The sequence below is a fragment of the Bos mutus genome, chromosome 13, assembly GCF_027580195.1.
Source record: "Bos mutus isolate GX-2022 chromosome 13, NWIPB_WYAK_1.1, whole genome shotgun sequence".
In the NCBI taxonomy this organism is placed as follows: Eukaryota; Metazoa; Chordata; class Mammalia; order Artiodactyla; family Bovidae; genus Bos; species Bos mutus.
In genome coordinates, this window is record NC_091629.1 from 59,167,787 (window position 1) to 59,187,264 (window position 19,478).

General features: G+C 44.5%; 1 protein-coding gene and 2 pseudogenes across 1 annotated transcript in view; 2 read left to right on the forward strand and 1 right to left on the reverse strand.

The window, feature by feature from the left end:
* LOC102283266 (ankyrin repeat domain-containing protein 26) overlaps nt 1–5,020 on the forward strand; it is a 65,308-nt gene extending 60,288 nt beyond the window's left edge. The window contains exon 19 of the mRNA XM_070382148.1: nt 4,908–5,020. Coding sequence (XP_070238249.1) covers nt 4,908–5,020 — 113 coding nt within the window. The remainder of the gene's footprint in view (nt 1–4,907) is intronic.
* Nucleotides 1–6,258, forward strand: part of LOC102283549 (patched domain-containing protein 3-like) — a 120,344-nt pseudogene extending 114,086 nt beyond the window's left edge.
* LOC106700542 (patched domain-containing protein 3-like) overlaps nt 1–18,200 on the reverse strand; it is a 137,928-nt pseudogene extending 119,728 nt beyond the window's left edge.
* Between the last annotated feature and the right edge of the window lie 1,278 nt (nt 18,201–19,478).

The following is a 19,478-nucleotide window of genomic DNA, read 5'->3' on the forward strand; positions in this document are numbered from 1 at the left end:
CTTATTCTGGACCAGGGACCAGGCTTGATCACTCAAGAGCTTCTGTGTAGCAGAGTTTTATTAAAGTATAAAAAGGGACAGAGAAAGCTTCTGACATAGACATCAGAAGGGGGAAGCAGAGTGCCCCCCTAGCTAGTCTTATCAAGACCTTATATACTTTTTCCAAACCCACTCCCACAATATACATCTTAAATTAACAAGATTAGAATGAACAATGGAAAGATCTTACCAGATCCACTCCCATAATAAATATTTTAAGATGATAGAATTAGTCAGAAGGTTCTTGTTAAGGAGAAACATGTCCTCGAGCAAGATATATTGTTATATTCACTAAGAGAAAGCAGTGTAGAAGAGAACGTTTGTCCTTTTCTCCTTGAGAGCCCCAGACCCCTTCCTCCTCCTCAGGGACCCTGGACTTATCAACCTACCTAGGAATTGACTCTCACACTCCCCCTTTTCTTTTAAGAGAATCATGTTGCCAAGAGAAAGGGCTGTCGTTTTCATTCCATAATTACTTCCTGCTGTTGACGGGCATCATCCCTAAGTTGTTGAGGGAACATATTCTCCTAACCCTCATACTGAGGGTCTTTGATCCCGGGGCCCCAAGTAATAGTTGGAGGAGGCTGTGGCACTCGTAGGAGCCTGGACAACCTTTAGTAACTTAAAAGCTTTCAAAAAAAAATAAAATAAAATAAAAGCTTTCAGATTGTTAGGTAGGTAGAATAGGGAAAAGGAGTCCAAAATGGCGGTGGCTAAAAGACAAGGAAGGTCCGAGGACCAGAGTGAAGACTTCAGGCAGAACAAACAGAACAAACAGCACTCCTGGCTAAGCCCAATTTGCATAGGGCAGGCCCAGGTGGAGGAAAAAACATATAAAAGGAGGAGCCAAAGCGCTTTCTCTGGGACTCTCTCTCCCGCGTGCGTGCGCTCTTTTCTTTCTCTCTCTCCCTCTCACTTTCCTGCTATCTTCTAAATAAAATAGAGCTGTAACATTGATTTGCCTAAGAGCTGTAGCACAGTTTGTCCAAGACCCAAGAGCTGTGACGCGCCGAGGGCTTTAATGTCCGTCGCTCCAAATCTTTGTTGTGACGAGACAAAGAACCGAGGAACATACACTCGCGTGACAAGATGGTTAGAGACAAACCCCATTTTACAGTGGCAAAATAGCCATTAAACCAAGTTAAAACATAATCAAAATTAAAAGTTACATTATGTCCATGGTTACATCAGTCCATTTTAGGATTGTTCGATGGCATCAGATCAAGAAGAGGTGTCATATACGATTGTTGTCGGTGAGGGTATTCACAGAGTTGAAGAAAGTCCTTTCCTTGAAGCAGAGAAACCCTCCACATGAAGCCTTTCCCTGACAAGGAGGTTGAAAAGCTGAAAGCTGAGTCATATAGTTAATTTTAAGTTTTTAGGATCTATTACAATATCTGTGCACAAAAACAGTCTGTCATAGACACAGTCCCTTCTTCTTAGGGGCAGTTCAAGCCTTCTTTAAAGACATGAGTAGAACTTTAAACCAACTGTCTTGTGTTTCCTGAGTTAGCTTACACAGATGTCTTTTAATAACAGCATTGGCCTTTTCAACCTTTCCTGAAGATTGAGATCTCCAGGATCGTGTAAGTGATATTCTATTTCTAGAACTTTTGACACTCCTTGAGTTACAGTAGCTTTAAGATGGACCACTGTTGCTCTGAACTTTAGAGTTTAAGATCCCACTTACTTCATGAGAAGTCAGTACAGTAAGGTTTTGCCCATTCCTTAACCTCAGGCTTTAGTGGATACTGCTTTTGATGTGAAAATAAGTGAGGGTCTTTGATCTTGATAATAACAGGAATGGCATTTTGTGCTCAACCCGCAGTTTTCCATCAACCCACACTCTAGGATTTACATTTTGTTCAATTAAAAGAGCAGGCTCCATATTTGTGAAAACAGAAGCCTGGACCATGTTCAGTATATCCCTCCTTAGAAGGGATGAGGGAGACTCCAGCACAATCAGAAACTCCTGTGAAAACAGCACAGAGTTCCAGTTTCAGCTTAAAGGATGACTGAAATAATAGTGTTTGGCTCATCCCGACAGTCCCATTACAGTAGTGGATCAGGAGGAAAGCAGACAAAGGGCTTCACTGAGCACAGAGAAAGTTGCCCCAGTGTCCAAAAGAAAGTCTACTGATTGGGCCCCCAGTTATTAATACCCAGGTTTTGCAGGTATAATTAGGATGGGAGCTTGTGTGGGGACTCCCAGGCACTTTCAGTCTGAATTGCCTTGAGAGTCCAAACCCTGGGTCCTATGTCTCAGAGGGCAGTCTCTCCTCAGGTGTGGTCATTTTACAGACCAGACAGACAGGGAGCCAGGTGCAGACTAGATGCCTGAGGGCAAGCCTGCTTGAGATGCCTCTCCTTTCCACCATAATAATAAGTCCACCCCTTTTCACCTGGGTTACTCTGGGCACTTCTCCTCAGGCCATTTCGGAGTGGATCTAACAGACATTTTTGGGGCTTCAGTCTTTTGCCAGGTTTTTTTTCTCTTTTCCTCCTCGTATTCTTTACCATAATATACCATCTGAGCCAGCTGTAACAGTTTTTTGAAGACTGATTTGGTCTAAACGCCTGTTTTTGTAACTTATGGCAGATACCTGGAGCTGACTGAGTAAGAAATCTATCTTTAAGATCATTCCTTTCTCTGTACTTTTGGAATCAGCAGAGAGCCTCTTGTAGTCTATCTAGGAATTTATCAGTTTTCTTCTCTCCCTGTTCTATGTCAGCCAACTTAGCATAGTTTAAAGTCTTAGTGTGCATTCCCTGAGTCCTTCAAGATTACACCTGGCAAAGTGGTTCTGATCCTACCTTTTAGTCCCAGTCTGGCTCTGTTGTGGGAACTGCTTGCCTCTCAGTAGGGAGGAGGGCTCTTTTGTTCCCTCTTTCCCCTTGTCTCATGCTCAAGCCATTCATTTCCAAAAGTAGTAGCTTCTCCCAAAACTTGAGTTCTCGGGTCAGGAGTCAGCATCTGTCCCAAGACATACATTATATCTCTCCAAGTAAGATCATAAAGTTAGTCCTATAAAGGCTTCTATGAATTGGGACTATTTGAATTTCTACTGAGACTGAGGCAACCTGTTCTGGAAGGGCACCATGACTCAGCCTGTTTAGTTGGGAGCCCCAGGTACAGGGGCAAAGTAAGAGAACAGGAGGCAGCTGAAGGTTTCACCCAAATCTGAACCCTTAGGACATAAGTCTGGCATGCCCTGCAGAGAGATAAGGAGCAACACATATGGCATTTCTACCCATTTCTCTTGTTTTCTGCAGGACTGATCTAATTGTAAAACAGTATTATAATTGAGACCATTCAACTGGCCAGTGTTCCCCATCTTCCAAAGGGTGCCATGGCCATTCAGTATCACAGAAAAAGATCAGGCGTGTCTTTTTTAAACTCTGGGGATCAAACTTGTCCCAGTTTTTTAACATATATTTTAAAGAAGTGATTCTGGAACTGCTAGCTCCTATCTGTAAAAGAGAAAAATGTGGCATCCACAGCCATGGCTTCTTTCCACCGGAGGCGTCCCTCCCTGCTCTAGATGGGGGTGTAGACAGTCTTTCCACCGAAGCTTTCCGTCCATGCTCAGACTTAATCTGTCCCTTACCAACACAGGTGCCTTACCCGTACCTCCCAGTTCTACCACTGAGGCAGGGTGGAGATGCACCAGGGGTAGACCTTATGGCACCTCAGACTGATGTCCAGTTCCTCACCATTAAGACCTTTGTCTGATTTTCACTCCTCCTCTGATGCCACCCAGGGTGGAGCAGAGTAGGTTTTCTGGAATGTTTCCCAAGCTAGGACTACTAGGGGAAGCATCAATGTTCCATGTGCCTGCACACATTCCTGAGTATAGTCCTGATGACAGTAGAAGTGCTGAGTTATAAAGAGATGAATAAAAAACCCAAGATGTCTCTTCTGAGTGTTGCCACACCAGTATATGTGATAGCAAAAGAGGGAGTGGAGGGTTGGCCGGCGAGAAAAAAATGATTTTTGTCCTCAAGCTACTAGGGCCAATCCTTCCAGTTCATTCCCAGTGATTTCACAAAAGGAATATCTAGGGAGTTGAGAGACAAGCCAATGGAGAGATTTCTCTGGTCTGCCAAGAGCTAGTCCTACCAAAGGAAGAAACCCACCCTACTTCCAATCTGATGAGATCCTGCAATTACCGATCTGTGTCTTCAAAAACCTCATGGTCACCAGCAATGCTCCTACCCACATAGATCAGAGGCACAGCAATGACAAAGACTTACTTTTAGGACCCTGGGCCCTGAGGCAAGCAGCCAAGAGAATGGCCTCTAGTCTGAGACACGGTCCTGGAACTAGAACTCCACCTCACTCCCAAATGTGCTCTTGCAACTTTCAGCTCCTAGCAAGGCTAGGCACTTCCATCCATATAGTTTGATGTTTAAGTAAAAGTACAGAATAACGGCATGGATCACAAGTCCCTTGAAAGTCTATGATCCGACAGATTAGGTTAGTAGTTCTAATTCCCCATGCAATTATGGAATGGTCAAAGAGACCAGGAAAAGGTGACCGAGAAAAGAAAGTTCAGTCCACACGCTTCGCCCATTTCTGCTCAATGCTCTTGCAGGGATGCTGGGTGTCTCTTGGCATTGGGAGGTCGGTATATAAACCCCAACAAGGCTCCCATTTGGGGGTTTGCCTTCAGTCATTTCAAGGCACTGCAAAACCCCAGAGCAGGGCTCATCACTTGCTTTGCTCAGGACATGTCATTCATTCACACAAGCACACTGCAAAATCAGTGAAATCTTGAGAGACAGGCAAAGAAAATGGTTTGAGTTGATCTTGTTAATTTTTAATGGATGTTAAAAACGTACAGAGACTGTGTTTCTTTCTCTAACAGGTGTTGGAGTTGATGACATGGATAGCATAAGCGAGCAGATGTCCAATGTCTATTCAAAAGTGGCAGTATCCATGACAATCACCACCATCACCAATGTCCTGGCCTCAACATGAATCAGCCATAGGTATACATATATCCCCTCCCTATTGAACCTCTCTCCCATCTCCCTCTACATCCCACCCCTCTAGGTTGATACAGAGCCCCTGTTTGAGTTTCCTGAGCCACACAGCAAATTCCCGTTGGCTATCTATTTTACATATGGAATCCAGTGAGTCTATTCTTTAGAGAATCTATCCTTTTCTCACAAGCACTGAGTCCAAGTTTTTTGTGCTCCTATACATTTTGTACATCATAAGTAGTATAATGGATGCTTCCACGTGCAGGAAGCTTTAGGCCTCCAAAATTCAGCAAGTTATGACTCCTATATCACATCATATTGTAATGCAGAAGAACATTTTGTGAGTTATGGTCTCAGGGTTATGGTTATCATTACTGAGACTCTTGAATACTGGGATAAAGAAACAAGGCAAAAATTGGGAAAATGTCATCTGGCAGATTTTGAAAACAGTGAGTATGTAGATAAAAACCTTACAGAGTTTTGGTTACAAGAATATGTAAAATATATGGAAACCCTCCGTCAAGATATAAATGATAAGACAGTTTTCTAAGCAATAAACCCACTTTTTACATGGAATTTCCACTTTTTGTGTATAACATTAATATTACATCATCACAGGAAATCATCTGTTCCCAGGCCTTCATTCAAACCATGGATATTTCTTCTTCAATAAGAAACTGATGTTACACCAGTTCTGAGACATGGCCGAGAAGTGTGAAGCTCCCTAAAGGTATACTACCAGGCATTCATATATTTTCGTCAGTATTCTGCAATATTAGAAAACACTGTTCAAAATGTGACTTTTGCATCAACAGTTATGTTGTTTCCTTATTGTTAATTTCTCATCCCCTGTGTTCTTTGTGGGTAACTTTTGCTATTGCTTCTGTGATTATGCGCATCATGGGTTTTATGGCCTTCTGGAATGACAATCTTGATATCATAGCCATGATTAATCTTGTCATTTGTATAGGGTTTTCCTTTGACTTTTCTGCTCACATTTCTTATGCATTTGTTTCCAGTTCAGAGCCCTCAGTAAACTGAAAACCCGTTGAGGCATTGTATCTGCTAGGCCACACTGTGTTACAAAGTGCAGTTTCAGCAATAATAGGGATGTATGTCCTATCTGCAGCTAAAGCGTACATCTTCAGGACATTTTTTCAGATTCTTTCTTGTGATGGTATTTGGAGCTGCTCATGGTCTAATTTTATCTCAGTATTCTTAACCTTTTTTTGAAAGTTAGTTTGAAAAGCCACTAACAAAGACCAATTGCAGTATTCCTGATTGCCCCAATCCAATATGATGAAAACACACTATTAAGAATAGTCAATAGACTAAAACCAAAGGCACGTTTCCTTGTCTTGGAAATACCATTAAAAAAAAAAATGTTATTTAAAATATCCTGAAAGGGGAGAGAACAAGATGACAGAGGAGTAGGTGGACGTGGAGTACACCTCTCTGCACAGATACATCAGGAATACATCTTCAGACACAGAAGTGCATGCAGAACACCAGCTGAGAGCGGACAGGATTACCCGACCAGTGGAAAAGAATATACAGAACCACGCAAAACTCAGTAGGATGAAGGAACTAGGGGGAAAAACAGGAGTCTTAGGAGGACTGGACCTGCCTCGGCTGGTCGGGGAACTGAAGCAGGGGTCTGATCCCCATATCGGAAAAATTACCTGAGTCAGAGGAGAAACATTTAAGGCTGAGAGTGAAACAGATGATCTGTTGCAGCATAAATAGAATGAGAATCAGACAGTCCTTGTGACAGCCATAAACCCTGGACAAGGATGCAGGTCCCCTGGAAGGTACAGCAGCTGGGAGCTGGAGTTTAGGGATTGTGGAGCAATCCCAGGGCGAGGGCTGCTGTTGACTGCAGAGAGACAGATCGAGGGGATGTGAGGGAGGAGATTGTGGTGGGAAATGCCTGTGGTGAGAAATTCCTGAGCCATACAGCAAATTCCCGTTGGCTATCTATTTTACATATGGGATCCAGTGAATCTATTCTTTAGAGAATATTTTAGTCCTTTTCTCACAAGCACTGAGTCCAAGTTTTTTGTAGTGCTCCTATACATTTTGTACATCGTAAGTAGTATATATGGATGTTTCCACGTGCAGGAAGCTTTCAATTCAGTTCAGTCACTCAGTCGTGTCCGACTCTCTGCAACCCCATGAATCTCAGCACACCAGGCCTCCCTGTCCATCATAAACTCCCGGAGTTTACTCAAATTCATGTCCATTGAGTTGGTGATGCCATCCAGCCATCTCATCCTCTGTCATCCCTTCTCCTCCTGCCCCCAATCCCTCCCAGCATCAGGGTCTTTTCCAATGAGTCAACTCTTCATATGAGGTGGCCAAAGTATTGGAGTTTCAGCTTTAGCCTCAGTCCTTCCAATGAACACCCAGGACTTGGGCCTCCAAAATTTGGCAAGTTACAACTCCTATATCACACCATATTGTAATGTAGAAGAACATTTGTCAAGTTATGGTCCCAGGGTTATGGTTATCATTACTGAGACTCTTGAATACTGGGATAAAGAAACAAGGCAAAAATTGGGAAAATGTCATCTGGCAGATTTTGAAAACAGTGAGTATGTAGATAAAAACCTTACAGAGTTTTGGTTACAAGAATATATAAAACATATGGAAACCCTCCGTCAAGATATAAATGATAAGACAGTTTTCTAAGCAATAAACCCACTTTTTACATGGAATTTCCACTTTTTGTGTATAACAATATTACATCATCACAGGAAATCATCTGTTCCCAGGCCTTCATTCAAACCATGGATATTTCTTCTTCAATAAGAAACTGATGTTACACCAGTTCCGAGACATGGCTGAGAAGTGTGAAGCTCCCTAAAGGTATACTACCAGGCATTCATATATTTTGGTCAGTATTCTGCAATATTAGAAAACACTGTTCAAAATGTGACTTTTGCATCAGCAGTTATGTTCATTGTTTCCTTATTGTTAATTTCTCATCCCCTGTGTTCTTTGTGGGTAACTTTTGCTATTGCTTCTGTGATTATGGGCATCAAAAGGTAGAAATATTTCAAATGCCCATCAAGAGATAGGTAGATAAACAATGTGGTATATACATAAAACAGAATATTATTCAGCCATGTAAAGGAACTCATGCTACAACATAGATAATCCTTGAAAACATTATGATAAGCAAAATAAGTCAATCACAAAAGGACAAATACTGTATGATTCCACTTATATGAAATCTCTAGAATAGGCAAATTCATAGAAACAGAAACTAGATTAAAAATTAGCCGAGACTTGGGGAAGACAATGGGGAAATATTACTTAATGGTTACTGAGTTTGTTTGGAGTGATGGAAAATATTCATAGATAGTGTGATGGTTGCACAACACTGTGAATGTAGTTAATGCCACTGATCTGTCTACTTAAAAATGGTTTTTGAAATGGTACATTTTATGTTAGAAATATTATATGTTAGGTAGTTAGAAGAGGAAAAGGGAGTCCAAAATGGTGGTGGCTAAAAGACAAAGAAAGGAAAACGCCCCCCAAAATGGAACAAAAGTAAATCTGAGGACCAGAGTGAGAATCTCAGGTGAAACAAACAGCCCTCCTGGCTGGCCCAGTTTACATACAGCAGACTCAGAGGGAGGAGACAAATGGATAAAAGCAGGAAGCCAAGAAGGACTGAGGTCTCTCCTTTGGGGTCAGCCCGCCCTCATGCCTTGAGGGTGTACTCTCCTTTGCTTGCTGAATAAAACTCTAAGCTGTAACCAAGCTCTAACACTGGCCCACCGTTTCAAATCTTTGCTGCGGAGAGACAGAACCAAGGAAATTACACACTCCCCAGACATATCTTGTGTCGTGACTTGGATTTCACCTGGCTGAAACAACCTCGGCTCAGCCCCTGTGAGGTGGAGGCCAAGCACAGCAGAAACCAACTCTTCAAAAGCTCCCACAGTGGAAGCTGAATGTGAATAAAACCCAGTGCGATGCAAGCGACAAGAAGCCCAGCATGCGGGAAGCCAGGACAGCAAAAACAAATGTGGCAGAAAGCTCACGTGGCTCAGTCTCAGATCCCAGAAGACTTCTGGTTAAGGTAGGGGGTCCTCACCCCTATGGCTAGGAGGACATATAGCTCACAAAATCTTAATTCCTAAACAATCTATCATTTCTTGTTTCCTCAAACCCCCTGCAAACAGGCAAGCGGCACTGGGTGCATTGAGGGACTCTGGCCAGTGTGTCCTGAAGGCTCTACTATCTGCTGTGCCTTAGTAGCTGTTGCCCAAGTGGGTGAGGGTTCTTCTGTCCTTAATCTTCTTTGTGCCAAGAATCAGACCAATGAAAACTGTGAGCACAGGTCAGGTATTTAGCAGATTTCCCAGCAGGTTTTGAAGGGGATTCCTCAGCATGTTTTTCCCACTGCTTTTTCCTGCCATCCTTCAGCTCCTCTCTCCATGTATGCCACTGCTTACTAAGTATTGGGCAGGTCATCATCTTTCCTGAAGGGGAAAAGTTGTGTTTGAAGCCGTTTACCTAAGACTGGGGCTCAAACCCATGTGGCTGTGTGCTATGCTTAGCCACTCGGTCGTGTCTGACTGGGACTTGAGCCTGGCAAAAACCCACAGTGCCTGGTTTCAGGACCTAATGAAGCTCAGGTTCTTGATGTCTCGTTGCAAAAAGAATTCAGTGATAGGTAAGAGGTAGATTTGTTCAGATTTAGAGAGAAGCACACTGCACAGGGCATGGGCCATCACAGAGTGCAGTGGCCAGGGAATGTGGTGTGGTTAGTTTTTGAAAGCTGGGTGATTTCATATGCTAATAAGTGGGAGGATCATTCCAACTATTGGAGAACCAGCCACTCCTTGGTCTTTTGATAGTGCCTGGAACTATCCTGTCACCTCTGTGTGTGTCATTTAGATTGAGAATCAAGGTTTAGTTGCATTTGACTTGTCTGTCATCTTAATCAGTTTATAATATGCCCTTGGGCTATGTCATTCTTTCCAAAGTTGTGCCTTGCCCTCTTTGCTCCTGTTTCATGCTCTTTTCCTGAGCCCCGTCTGGGCCCACAATGTTGCCTCTACAATCTTCTGGAAGGACAACCAACCAGAAGATAGCTGGCCTTTGGGAGGGAAACACTGTGTAATATCCAATCCCTCTAGATATTCAAGCCTTCATCTTCCACGTTTCCTACAACATGTGCAACAACAGCATCTCTCAGTGAACCTGCTGGGGCAGGTGACAGACACACAATGCCTCCTAGAAGTCCATCTGTTGGTGGCATCCCTTCGAGGGCAATTGCGCAGGCTTCCAGGGATAATGTTTGCCACTTTGGGAGTTAGCTCTGAAGGCTGTTTGGGCCCAAACCATTCCTACCCTTCTCCTAAAGTTACAAACATACCCCCAGATCAAATCTCCACTCCACTTTTACGGAAAATCTGATTTGTTGCCTCTTATCAATATGTTCTTAAGCCACTTACTAATTCCTACAACCAGGACCCTGCCCCCTTGTAGGCAACATCACTCCACCCCACTTATTATTCAAACACTCTTAATGCCCGTAGCAGGACCAGATAACCCACTCCTTTGCCGTTACTTCTGCTATTACCCAAAGTGGGTCTATGACAATGAAATGTTTACCATTGGAAACACCCTAAACTGCTCTTATGGAGGACTAGGGGAAGAAATCAGTGACTTACATTACTTCAGAGCAATAAGAGATTAAGGCTTATGGCTATTTCACCAGGTTCCCAGTCTCAGGGCACAGGCTTGGATTGCTTTACCTCATGGTATCTATTTCCATCCTCAGTGGACAAACCAGCAATGAGTTAAGATTACAGCCCCTTAATCTTATCCAGCACTAGTCATGCTGGAGACCTTGGAGACACCCAACTCCAGCCTGGGAGTCCCAGGAGGTCGACCTGCCTCGATCTGCCTAGGGATCCAGGCCCTGGGAGGTTGTCATGCCTCATCCTGCATGGGGACCTCCAGTCCAGCAGTCCCAGGAGGTCGACACGCTTCAACCTGCCCAGGGACCCAATTCTCAAGAGGCTGACCTGCCTCAACCTGACCCAGGATTCCATCTCCAGTAGGCTGTCTCCTCAACCTGCCTGGGGATCTGTACCCTGACCTGGGGATGCCCAGCTCTCAGGTTGCAACAGTACTGGGTAGGATAAGCTTCAAAAAGACTTACCCCTAAGGAAGTCCACCCATGGAAATAAAAGGAAGCCTATTAGTTGTGGGACTGTGCCCAGTCTCAGCAATAACTCAGGAGTCCAGTGAGAACCCCATTGCCTTTCTGGAAAGTCTAAAAGAGGCCCTCCAAAAGTTTACCAATCTGGACTTAGACTCTTATGAGGGTGACTTTAAAGGACAAATTACTGTTCCAATGTGCATCAGACATCAGGATAAAGCTACAACATCTACAACTGCAGGGCCTTGCTGACTCTTTAAATAAGATGGTCCAGACAGTCACCAATACTTTTAATAACAGAGAATAGGAGAAGGACGCCAAGGCCCAGGAAAGGGAGAAAAGGAAAGAGACAAGCCATGCCCAGATGCTGGCCCTGCTCCAGGGGAGTCCTATGGCAAACCCTAAGTCCTTAAATGACAAGGTATGAGGCAAATGCCTAATCTGTAGACAGGCAGGACATTGGGCCAAAGAGTGTCCAAACCGTGACAAGTCTCCTAAAACAGCTTGCTACAAATGCCATTAGTTGGGACACTGGGCAGCACTCTGCCCTCAGGACCCAGGAGCCTGAAGGTCAAGTGCCAAGCCTTCCCTCACGATGGTTCAACAAGACTGAAGCAGCTCACTCCAGCCAGCCCGCCTATCACAGATAATCATCATGGGACTGGAGCCAAGGGTGCAACAGGATGTGGCAGGTAGGTCCGAGAATTTCTTGGTTGACACAGGGGCTACCTACTCTGTCCTGACCTTCTACTCCAGAGCCTTCTCCTCCCAAACCTGTACCATTTTGGTGCTATAAGAAAAACAACTATAAAAAGATTCACCTGAGCACTTCTTTGTTGCTGGGATGGACAAATATTTTCCCACCAGTTTCTGGTGGCCCTGAGTATCCTACTCCATTATTGGTAAGAGATCTTTCTCCACCTTCGAAATCTCGCAGCTATTGCAGTCCTGATACAAGATGCTTTAAAACTCTCTCTTGGGGGCAAACTATTTTTACCAGTCACCAGGTGAAACAACTCCTGAATTGGAGAGGCCATTTATGGATGTCTGATCAAAGGATCCTCAGGTATCAAGTAGTGCTGATGGAAAATCCAGGCCTGACTATATCCCCTTGTGAGGTTCTTAACCCTGCCACCTTCCTGCCTACCTCCAAGGGCTTTCTCCCCTTTCATTCTTGCCTAGAAACCTTGGACCACTGGACAAAACCCCGAGAAGGATTGTCAGAAGATCCTCTGACCAATCCTGAGGAAATCTGGTACACTGATGGAAGCAGCTTCACCCTGGGTGGCAAAAGAAGAGCTGGATATGCAGTTAGCTCCAATTTTGAGACCATAGAAGCTAAACCTTTGCCACCAGGTACTTCAGCCCAATTGGCTGAGCTCATAGCCCTGACTCAAGTTTTAAAGCTGGGAAAAGGAAAAAGAGTAGCCATTTACACTGACTCCCAGTATGCCTTTCTGGTGCTACATGCACATGCTGCTATTTGGGAAAAAAAGAGGCCACTTGACCACCCGAGGGTCCCCAATCAAGTATGGTGATCAAATCCTTAGGCTTTTGGAGGCATCCACCTGCCCGCTGAGGTTTCAGTCTCCCATCGTAAAGGACACCAAAAAGGGAGCACGGAAGTGGCACGAGGGAACCAAGCAGCTGATCAAGGAGCTAAGAGAGCAGCATTACAGAACAATGACCTGATAGGGTTGCCACCCTAGTTCCGCAGACTACTTTGCCAGAAATTCCTTCATAAACTGAAGGTGAGACTCTTAAAGCTAAGAGTAAGTGCTTTCAAAAAGATCATATGGGGTGATTCCAAAAGGAGGGACTCCTTTTTCTGCCTGGGAACCTCCAGTGGAATGGTTAACTCCTTACAAGCCCACCACTCATTTAGGGGAGAAGGCCCTCCAAAGATTACTAGAAAGGTCCTTCAGAGGAACAGGCCTCCAAACAACTATAAGGCAAGTGGTCTCCTCTTGTCCCCTTTGCCAATTAAACGACCCCCAAGGAGCTCAAAGACCCCAGCTGACCCAGCCCATCCAATGGTGTGGGACCTACCCAGGAGAGGACTGGCAGATGGACTTCACCCAGATGCCAGTTTCTCAAGGGTATAAATACCTACTAGTCATGATAGATACATTCACAGGATGGATTGAAGGCTTACCACCCAGACTGAGAAAGCTGAGGAGGTGTAAAAAAAAAAAAAAAAATCTGTTCCACAAAATCATTCTGAGATCTGGTCTGCCCAGATCATTACAAAGTGACAAAGGGAAATCATTTACTCCTAAGGTCACCCAAGGGGACTCTAAAGCATTGGGCATTACTTATTATCTCCATTGTGCCTGGAGGCCTCAATCTTTAGGAAAAGTAGGAAGAGCCAACCAATTCTTAAAACTAGAGATAAAAAGGATAACCCCAGGAGACGTCCCTGGGATGGAAGGAGCTTTACCAATAGCTCTCCTATGCACCCATACTGCCCCTAAGGAAAAGGTTGGTCTTAGTCCTTATGAGAGGCTATTTGGGAGACCTTTTGTTTATGTCAATGACCCCTTCCTAGATCCAGAGGCTCATGGTATAAGCCTCTGGTCTTATACCATGGCTATTGGGCAATTCCAACAATATACACACTTGTAGGGTGTCAATCAGGACCCAATAGATTCTAAAGAGCCACCACTGTATGCTCCAGTGACTCAAGTCCTATTTAAAGTCTGGAAAGATGTATCCCCAAAGGCTCAACTCCAGCCCACATGGAAGGACTCCTACCTATCCTGTAATACTTTCTACCCCCATAGTAGTCAAGGTACCAGGGCATGACTCTTGAATTCACTACTCATGAGTCAAACCATGGAATGAAAGAGAAGAGGACACTCAATACACATGTGAGATCTCAGATATCTATTCAAGACTACAATCGACTGCATATTCATGAATACCGTAAAAATTAAGTTTCTGGGGATAATATTTCTCAGGATAGATTTAAAGAACCAACAATGCTTGCCAGGGGTTGTATTCCAAAATAGACAAGAGATAGATCTCCTGATCCCTGAACAAGAAGGGACTTGAGCCATCTTGAATAAGATGTGTTGTTTCTGGGTAAATACCTCCAGCTAAGTTAAAGAAAGTCTCACAGTCCTCAAGAAAAACATTCAGATCCTACAGGATCTCAAAGAATGAGCTGCAGAGTTCTCAGGGTGGCTACAATCTCTCTTTGGGGGCTCCTTCTCCTGGTGATGGGGAATTTGGAGTTGGCTAATGCCCCTACTTGGAGAAGGCAATGGCACCCCACTCCAGTACTCTTGCTTGGAAAATCCCATGGATGGAAGAGCCTGGTGGGCTGCAGTCCATGGGGTCGCTAAGAGTCAGACATGACTGAGCGACTTCACTTTCACTTTTTACTTTCATGCATTGGAGAAGGAAATGGGAACCCACTCCAGTGTTCTTGCCTGGAGAATCCCAGGGACGGCGGAGCCTGGTGGGCTGCCGTCTCTGGGGTCGCACAGAGTCGGACACGACTGAAGCGACTTAGCAGCAGCAGCAATGCCCCTACTAATCCCTGTTATCACCATATTGATGCTGCTTATGATTGCTCCATGTATGATCAATTCTTTAACCCATTTTATCTCTGCCCAGGTCAACAAGCTGCAACATGCAGTGCCAGTTCAACAAGGATATATAAAACTACACCCAACCACAGAAAATATCACTCACTCTTAGATGGACACCATTATAAGGACTCTGAGGCTTCAGACTAGCAAGAGGGGGAGGCCCTTTTCCACTCACCATCCCACCTCAGCAAAGTAGCCAGCGAGAGCTTGACGCCCCAATTCCCAAAGAATTGGGCCTCCCGTCTCTTGAGGTGGGAATGTTAGATAGTTAGAATAGCGAAAAAGGAGTCCCAAATGATGGTGGCTAAAAGACAAGAAAGGAAAAAGCATGCAAAAATGGAACGAAAGAAAACCTGAGGGTTGAAGTGAGACCCTCAGGTGAAACAAACAGCCCTCCTGGCTAGCCCAGTTTACATACGGCAGACTCAGGGCGAGGAGACAAATGTATAAAAACAGGAAGCCAAGATGGATTGAGGCCTCCCCTTTGGGGTCAGCTTGCCCTCATGCCTCGAGGGTATACTTTCCTCTGCTTGCTGAATAAAACTCTGAGCTGTAATCGAGCTGTAACACTGTTCCACTGTGTTTCAAATCTTTGCTGTGGAGAGACAGAACCAAGGAAATTACATACTACTCCAACATATCTAGACATTATATTTATTACACAATAAAATATTTTTTAGAATTTACTAATAAAATTGTTTTACCTTTAACATGATACAATTGCAACTAATATGATTAGAAGGTATGCCAAGTGAAACAAGGGGACCACTGTCATAGAAGTTGCCTCAAATTCCAGTTGTCTAGAAAGTGATGTAAAGTAGAGGACCTGCCACAAAAATATATTCAGGTAAATAACCTTCAATTATGATATTGTGTGTGAGTTACATATGATATTACAACACTACAGTTTATTGATTTAAACATTAAAATTCAGTAAAAAATCAAAATATATGGATTATGATTTTAGAATATAGAAGGTAATAGAGATTTGCTTCTTCCCACAAATCTCTGGCATGCTTTTCAAAGTTTCTTTCACAGTCTAAAGTTTAAAACTCCTGAATACACAAAATCTGAATCTTATACAAATTGTGAAAGCATTAATTACTATAGACATTATGATTTTTTCTAAACTTCTATTAGGTTGTCATCTTTTACTATTTTAACTGCACAAACACCATTTCAGAAACTGAGTATTAAAAGCCTTTTTCCAGAAGGTGTCTTCTCATTTTCACCAGTTTTATTCAGAGTACTAGGTTTGCCGGCACAAAAATTACTGAACAGCTAATATGTGCCTGGAGAAGGCAATGGCACCCCACTCCAGTACTCTTGCCTGGAAAATCCCATGGATGGAGGAGCCTGGTAGGCTGCAGTCCATGGGGTCTCGAAGTGTCGGACAAAACTGGGTGACTTTACTTTCACTTTTCACTTTCATGCATTGGAGAAGGTAATGGCAACCCACTCCAGTGTTCTTGCCTGGAGAATCCCAGGGATGGGGGACTCTGGTGGGCTGCCGAGTATGGGGTCACACAGAGTCGGACACGACTGAAGAGATTTAGCAGTAGCAGTAGTAATATGTGCCTGGCACTATGCTATAATTTACTTTTTAAATGGTCATCTTTCTTTCTCAAAAACATCATGGAACTTTTGTTTAAAGTTTTGTCTTTTTATTCTAATGAATTCCAAACAAAGTTTAGGGGGCTCCCAGAAACAGCAAAGGCTTAAACTGGAAGTAAGAATTTCAGAGTAATTTGACCAGAAAACCAAATTAAACCTGAAGATCAACATCTGTACTGAACAGAACTACCCTGAGAATGTACAATTTGTGTTTTTAACCAGAATGTTGCTGCTGCTGCTGCCAAGTCGCTTCAGTCGTGTCCGACTCTGTGCGACCCCATAGATGGCAGCCCACCAGACTACCCCGTCCCTGGGATTCTCCAGGCAAGAACACTGGAGTGGGGTGCCATTTCCTTCTCCAATGCATGAAAGTGAAATGTTATCAAGGACTTAAGATTTGAGGCATTCTTCTTTTTTTTTTTTTTTAGGACCTATCTCCTTTTACTTTATTTCAAAAAAAAATTATTATAGTATAGTTGCTTTACAATGTTGTCTTAGTTTCATGTGTACAGCACAGTGAATAAGTTATACACATATCCACTTTTTTTTAGATTCTTTCCTGGCTCTCTTCAGTGTGCTATTTTAAGAAAGTTGGATTAAGGATCAATTAGAGCAGAGCACACCTAGCTTCCAGTCAAGGACTCTATCTGATAATGTGGGAGTGCTGCTGCTATGGTACTTGGAACAAGTCCTCTTAACCCTCCCACCTTCTCCTGGCCTCCCTATAAACCCCAGCCACTAGGTACCTTGATCTTCTTCAAGGCCAGACTCTTTTCAAGGCTGCCAGCCTTCTTAGGAAATGGATCATCCACACCTTGCTACCTTAGTTTTCCTCTCCTTCATCTGTCTTCAGGTAGTACTGCAGCCGCATGGCTTTGGCCTGGAGAAGCAACTGGCTCAGCCCAATCCTCTCCCAGTTCCTCCCAGGATGGTGGCCAAGTAGATGATCTGACAGGCTAGGCTGTAGATGGGGAAGGTGTAGGTTTTCAGATTGAGGCCCTTGTTCCTTTTCCAAGCGAACAAGAGTGAATTGGAGGAGGGACACAGGAGCCCTGGTTCTTAGCACACACCTCGTTGTAGGGGATCTGGGTTCCACTGTCCTGTGTCACAATCAAAACCTGCACCGGGTCATCCATCTTGCAAATTTCTTCTAAGATTTCCAGCTCCAGCAGTGTCTCAAAGTTGGAGACCACTAGGATGGAGGCATAACTGAGCTCGGTGCTCTTCCTAGAGACGGAGAAGATGAGAGAGAGTCGTTGGTGGTGAAATGTCCTGCACAAAGCGTAGCGCAGCCTTGGCGGGTCTCCCTACCGGGGTGTACTGCTCCTCAAGGTCGTCTTCTTCAGCCTGGGGCTGGTAAATCAGGCCAGTGCCGAGAAAGGCCTTTAACACCATGGGCAGCAGCAGATCCAGGGATGCGAGCCCACCTTTCAGTCCACCTGCCCGAAGGCCCGGGACAGCGGCGCCTCCAGGCAGTTGGTGTGGCAGCGGGGCCGCTGGGCCAATTGGTTCTCAACCGCGATGCTGGCCGGAGGTGGTGGAGCCTCAGCCGCGACTCGGGAGGGGGCTCTGCGTTCTGCCCCACCGCCCAGCCAAGCTCGGTTCCGGTCTTGACCAGAGGCCGAGGGCGGCTCCGGCTCTAGGCCACGCCCTGCGGGCGGCCAGCTCTCTCTCTCCAGCTCAGGCCCCAGCTCCAACCCAGGCCCCTGGGACTTGGACCCAGGCTCTTGCCCCGCCTCCCGCTTCGGCTCTGGTGCAACCTTCGAGGGGTTAAGGCTCATTTCCAGGAAGGAAAGGCCACGTTCTCAAACAGCACGGAAGACCAGAAAGGAGCTGTTGGACCGAGCACTCCTCTCCACCCACCCAACGGTTTCCTGGAGAACTTCTAAGCGAGTCTGTTTGAACCTGGGCTGCTCGTGCCCGAATGCTAGAACGTCGTTGGCGGTCACGTGGTAGCCTCAGTTCAGTTCAGTTCAGTTCAGTCAGTCAGTCATGTCCGACTATTTACGACCCCATGGACTAGAGCACGCCAGGCCTCCCTATCCTTCACCAACACCTGGAGCTTGCTCAAACTCATGTCCATGGAGTCGGTGATGACTTCCAACCATCTCATCCTCTGTCATCCCCTTCTCCTCCTGCCTTCAATCTTTCCGAGCATCAGGGTCTTTTTCAAGGAATCAGTTCTTCACATCAGGTGGCCGAAGTATTGCAGCTTTCAGCTTCCGCATCAGTCCTTCCAATGAATATTCAGGACTGATTTCCTTTAGGATGGACTAGTTGGATCTGCTTGCAGAGGTAAGATCTCCAAGAGTCTTATTCAACACTACACTTAAAAACATCAATTCTTCTGTGATCAGCTTTCTTTATAGTTCAACTCTCACATCCATACATGACTACTGGAAAAACCATAGCTTTGACTAGACAGACCTTTGATAGCAAAGTAATATCTCTGCTTTTTAATATGTTGTCAAGGTTGGTCATAGCTTTTCTTCCAAGGAGCAAGTGTCTCTTAATTTCACAGCTGCAGTCACCACCTGCAGTGGTTTTGGAGCCCCTCAAAATAAAGTCTGTCACTGTTTCCATTGTTTCCCCATCTATTTGCCATGATGTGATGGGACCAAATGCCATGATCTAACTAGCCCCCAATTTGTCCCTGGCACCCATCCTCTCAGGATTTAGTTAATACAAGAAGCACTTCTTAAGGCGAATGAAATGAGTGCTTACATGACTCACAATTGACTGGGAGAATTTGGCTTGTTCAGGTACACACACACACACACACACACACACACACAAAAGGCATAGACTTTCCCTGTGTTCTAAGTGGTAGATTTTACCTTTGAGGGGATGATCCAGAAGCATGGTTCTCAGGTAAGGCTTTGGTGAACCTGGTCCAGCACAGTTTGTTATTTTTATTCTTTATAGACATAATGTTCTCCTTGTAAAAAGTTAGAAGTAAATGCATAAAATAAAAAGTGGGAAAGGAAGAACCCAAAGCCCAGTTCTAAAACTTCCTTCTATCGCATTCCTCTTCTTAACAGAAGTGTTAAAAAGTGGGT